General features: G+C 39.1%; 1 protein-coding gene across 1 annotated transcript in view; it reads left to right on the forward strand.

The window, feature by feature from the left end:
* The window catches only part of LOC107678788 (N-lysine methyltransferase SMYD2-B-like), a 21,276-nt gene extending 16,570 nt beyond the window's left edge, over positions 1–4,706 (forward strand). The window contains exons 9-12 of the mRNA XM_016474186.1: positions 820–940; positions 1,406–1,580; positions 1,674–1,782; positions 4,626–4,706. Coding sequence (XP_016329672.1) covers positions 820–940; positions 1,406–1,580; positions 1,674–1,782; positions 4,626–4,706 — 486 coding nt within the window. The remainder of the gene's footprint in view (positions 1–819; positions 941–1,405; positions 1,581–1,673; positions 1,783–4,625) is intronic.
* The last annotated feature ends 441 nt before the right edge of the window (positions 4,707–5,147 follow it).

Consider the following 5,147-nt stretch of genomic DNA (forward strand, 5'->3'; position numbering starts at 1 on the left):
AGGGAGGGCTCCTGATCCCCAGTTCAGCCCAGGGAGGGCTCCTGTTTCCCCGTTGAGCCCAGGGAGGGCTCCTGATCCCCAGTTCCACCCAGGAAGGGCTCCAGATTCCCCGTTAGGCCCATGGAGGGCTCCTGATCCCCAGTTCCACCCAGGGAGGGCTCCAGATTCACCGTTAGGCCCAGGGAGGGCTCCAGGCCCCGAATACAGCCCCGTAGATTTCCCCAAGGATTTTTTTTTGGGGGGGGCGGGTAGTATGGCTCCAGCCGTAGGGGCCCCGGAGTCCCCTGCTCCGCCATGGCCTCCCGAGTCCCCTGCTCCGCCATGGCATCCGGAACGGGTACCGCTCTGGAGGCCCACTGTCCCATGTCTGTCCTGAGGGACCTCCAGAGTGCCCACCCCCCCTCCCCATTGGATGTTATATGGCGTGACGACACGCCTTCCGGAGGGGGGTGTTATGTCAGACTCTGTTCCATGTTTTGTGTGTGTCCTGCTCCCCATGTGCCTTCCCATGCCCTTATTTGGTTAGTTTCCTGTTCCTCCCCTGATTAGTGTTTCATTGCTCCCAGGTGTCTCGTCATCCCCTCCTCCTGTATGTATAAATAGTGTTCCCAGTCCCAAGTTTTCGGTCCGCTGTTAAACGTCTTCCTGAGTTCGTCTCCCTTGGTTCCTGTAAATAAAGTCTTGGTAAAGTATTCTCCAGCGTCTCCTCGTTCCTCGTGTATGTGCATCGTGACAAGTATACTTATTGTTTTGTTTTATAATCTATATTATTATAATCTAATATGTAGATGATATCATTTTGCTCATGTGGTTTTGTAGGATATGGAGAAGATGAAGGTGCGGAAACTGAGTGATGAAATCAGTCAAAAGGAGATCAGGGATATGGTGTGTTATGCTCGGAATGCCATGGAAGACTTCCGCAGGGCCAAACATGAGAAAGATATCCTTTTTGATTTTTGACCCTTCTTGAAGTGTACAAAATTGATTGCAAAATTGCAGTGCTGCTTAATTGCTTCATTCATAATTCATAAGTTACAATACTGAGGTATCCAAAACATTATTATTCATTGTATACATTTTTCTTTTTTAATGTTTGCTAAGTCAAGCATCACTATTACTACTTCCTACTGGGTTGTGATTTAGGAGTGATTTAAACAAACCTGTCACTTTTTTAAAACCTCAGTGTCTCAAATTATGTGGCTTTTTGAAGAGAAGTGTTGCTTTCATTTGTCCAAAGCCATATCTAGAGACCAAAATATTAAATGAATATAGTCACTTAGATCAGCTTTGCAACACTCTAGCAACCACCCAGAACACCTTAGCCCACCAGTGATGTTGTTTAGTCAAAAGTCAATAAATAATTTGAAGCTTAAGTCATACGTTTATTGAATCTTGACTCGTTCACGTCCCGCTGAGCTGCTAGAGATGTGTGAGCTCAGCATTGATAAGATGAACACTGTGTTTGATGATGCTAACATCTACATCCTTCATATGATGTACCAGGCCATGGGCATCTGTCTTTTCATGGAGAATTATGATGGAGCAGTTAGATATGGAGAAAAAGTCATGAAGCCATACACGTAAGAACACACGCATTCATGTATATATTATAATACATAAATTGTGATATTTGTGCATATACCAACATATTAATGTCTGGTTTTTATCTGTAGTGTCCTTTACCCAGCATACTCTTTAAATATTGCATCTATGTATCTAAAGATGGGCAGACTCTACATGGCTCTGGACAGGAAGTCCACTGGCATAAGTGCACTTCAAAAGGTACAAACTTCTCCAAAACTGACTGGCCCTTATGTCATTTCAAACCTGTATGACTCTCTTGTGGAAGACTTGGAATGTAGTGCACAAATCACAAATCCTGTTCTAAACTTTTTGGAGCATGACAGCCCTAGTCCCTATTCTCTTTCATTGTGTGGAAGTTTTTTTTTTGTGTTCCATGGGAGAAAGTGTAGAATGTGCCTTCCCATGCCCTTATTTGGTTAGTTTCCTGTTCCTCCCCTGATTAGTGTTTCATTGCTCCCAGGTGTCTCGTCATCCCCTCCTCCTGTATGTATAAATAGTGTTCCCAGTCCCAAGTTTTCGGTCCGCTGTTAAACGTCTTCCTGAGTTCGTCTCCCTTGGTTCCTGTAAATAAAGTCTTGGTAAAGTATTCTCCAGCGTCTCCTCGTTCCTCGTGTATGTGCATCGTGACAAGTATACTTATTGTTTTGTTTTATAATCTATATTATTATAATCTAATATGTAGATGATATCATTTTGCTCATGTGGTTTTGTAGGATATGGAGAAGATGAAGGTGCGGAAACTGAGTGATGAAATCAGTCAAAAGGAGATCAGGGATATGGTGTGTTATGCTCGGAATGCCATGGAAGACTTCCGCAGGGCCAAACATGAGAAAGATATCCTTTTTGACCCTTTTTACTTCTTGAAGTGTACAAAATTGATTGCAAAATTGCAGTGCTGCTTAATTGCTTCATTCATAAATCTGTCGTTACAATACTGAGGTATCCAAAACATTATTATTCATTGTATACATTTTTCTTTTTTAATGTTTGCTAAGTCAAGCATCACTATTACTACTTCCTACTGGGTTGTGATTTAGGAGTGATTTAAACAAACCTGTCACTTTTTTAAAACCTCAGTGTCTCAAATTATGTGGCTTTTTGAAGAGAAGTGTTGCTTTCATTTGTCCAAAGCCATATCTAGAGACCAAAATATTAAATGAATATAGTCACTTAGATCAGCTTTGCAACACTCTAGCAACCACCCAGAACACCTTAGCCCACCAGTGATGTTGTTTAGTCAAAAGTCAATAAATAATTTGAAGCTTAAGTCATACGTTTATTGAATCTTGACTCGTTCACGTCCCGCTGAGCTGCTAGAGATGTGTGAGCTCAGCATTGATAAGATGAACACTGTGTTTGATGATGCTAACATCTACATCCTTCATATGATGTACCAGGCCATGGGCATCTGTCTTTTCATGGAGAATTATGATGGAGCAGTTAGATATGGAGAAAAAGTCATGAAGCCATACACGTAAGAACACACGCATTCATGTATATATTATAATACATAAATTGTGATATTTGTGCATATACCAACATATTAATGTCTGGTTTTTATCTGTAGTGTCCTTTACCCAGCATACTCTTTAAATATTGCATCTATGTATCTAAAGATGGGCAGACTCTACATGGCTCTGGACAGGAAGTCCACTGGCATAAGTGCACTTCAAAAGGTACAAACTTCTCCAAAACTGACTGGCCCTTATGTCATTTCAAACCTGTATGACTCTCTTGTGGAAGACTTGGAATGTAGTGCACAAATCACAAATCCTGTTCTAAACTTTTTGGAGCATGACAGCCCTAGTCCCTATTCTCTTTCATTGTGTGGAAGTTTTTTTTTTGTGTTCCATGGGAGAAAGTGTAGACAGCCTTAAATTGTTGTGGTGCAAGTTGATGTGTCAATGGTTGTGCCCAGTGTCAACACGGTGTTATATGGGTTTGCAATGACATGATCCTAAATGTGAGAGTAAGTGATTTATACTATAGCTTTTGAAAAATAAAAACAGAAACTATAAATCTCTATTGACAATATCCAGGTTTCCATCCAAAGTTGCAAAATTGGAATGTCGCTTAAAACATTTGCGAATAAGCACCGTTTCCATCCAAGTCAAAGAGAACAAAATCATTAATTCCTGATAAACTACCACTAAATATCACTAAGAAAAGTAGGAGAAGCTACTAAATATAATAATTTTCATATGTAATAAATTATATGCGCCTCAGAGCAAGCAGACGAAACACAATAAATGCGGTCATTGCTTTTGGAGGTGGATGCCTGCTGTTTGGGAATACAGTCGTGTAGGTCAGGTCTGGGAGGCAATTATACAGAAATACTTGATGACAGACTTTGCTCGGGCATTTCAGAATGACCATAACAACATTTCAGATGCTGTGTAACGAGTTCGGTCCACTGGTTAGTCAGGTCCCATAGCACAAAGTCACATGACTTTTTTGATGTCACATGAATTTTTTGTTTGACTCATCTGTTTTTTCTACAGTATGTTTTAGTGGGAGGACCAAAAGGTCAAAGTTTGACAAGTTAGCATGGTCCTGCTGGTAGATGTTATAACATCTGGATGCTCAAAGCATAAGACATAAGTAGCATTAACATTTTAAATATTGAATTCTATTAAAGTAGATTTAACGTATAGTTTAAATCTACTTTAAACTATTAAAGTCTATTAAAGTAGTTTTACCAGAGTTAATCAATTGAGTGCCAATGATTTTATGTACCTAATTTTATTCAAGCACTGACTCAAGATTAGTTATAGCCACACATTCAGTGTTTCATTGTCGGATTAAATCTCTTTCTGTCAAATGACCACCGCTTTGAAACATTTTGGTTGTCCATTAAGCATATAAACTCACTCATCTTTGTGGTTTAAAAATTTTTAGTACAAATGATTAAATCTACAGCTTAAAAGTGCTAATTCTCTTCCAGGTTGTAGGACTACAGACAAAAGTAAAATGTTTTTTTTTTTTATTATTTACTACTCTGTAAATGTCAGAAGTGAGTGATAATTCTGTTTGTGTTACAGGCGTTGGCCATCATGGAGGTTGTTCATGGAAAGGACCACACATATGTAACAGAGCTCAAACAGGAAATAAGAGGAGAATAATGTAAATAGTGTGTACTGTTTTAGATTGCACTTGAATTTCACTTTATGGAGAGACCTTCTACGGTAATATGCTTAATAGGCTGATAAAGTATTTCTGTAAGATATAACTCTAAAAAGAAAGAAGTGCAAGTGTAACAAGTGTGCAAAAATGGAAAACAAAATAAGTAATTCATATCATTTAAGCAGCTGGGCGATTAGAACAGTAAGAGCAGATAAACAGAAAAATAAATTAATAAATTATTTATTAATTTAAAAATAAATAAAGCAAAGATACCATAATCGAACTGAGCAGACATCAATACACACAACAGAAATCACAGAGAAATTAACAGAGGAACAGGCACAAGAGAATTCTAGCAGGAATCAAAAGAAAAGAGACTTCTTTCAGGACCACTATCGTCAAACTGATTGACACTTAGCATACAGTTTGGGTGAAGTAAA

The sequence above is a fragment of the Sinocyclocheilus anshuiensis genome, unplaced genomic scaffold (assembly GCF_001515605.1).
Source record: "Sinocyclocheilus anshuiensis isolate Anshui unplaced genomic scaffold, SAMN03320099.WGS_v1.1 scaffold2150, whole genome shotgun sequence".
NCBI classification, from domain to species: Eukaryota; Metazoa; Chordata; class Actinopteri; order Cypriniformes; family Cyprinidae; genus Sinocyclocheilus; species Sinocyclocheilus anshuiensis.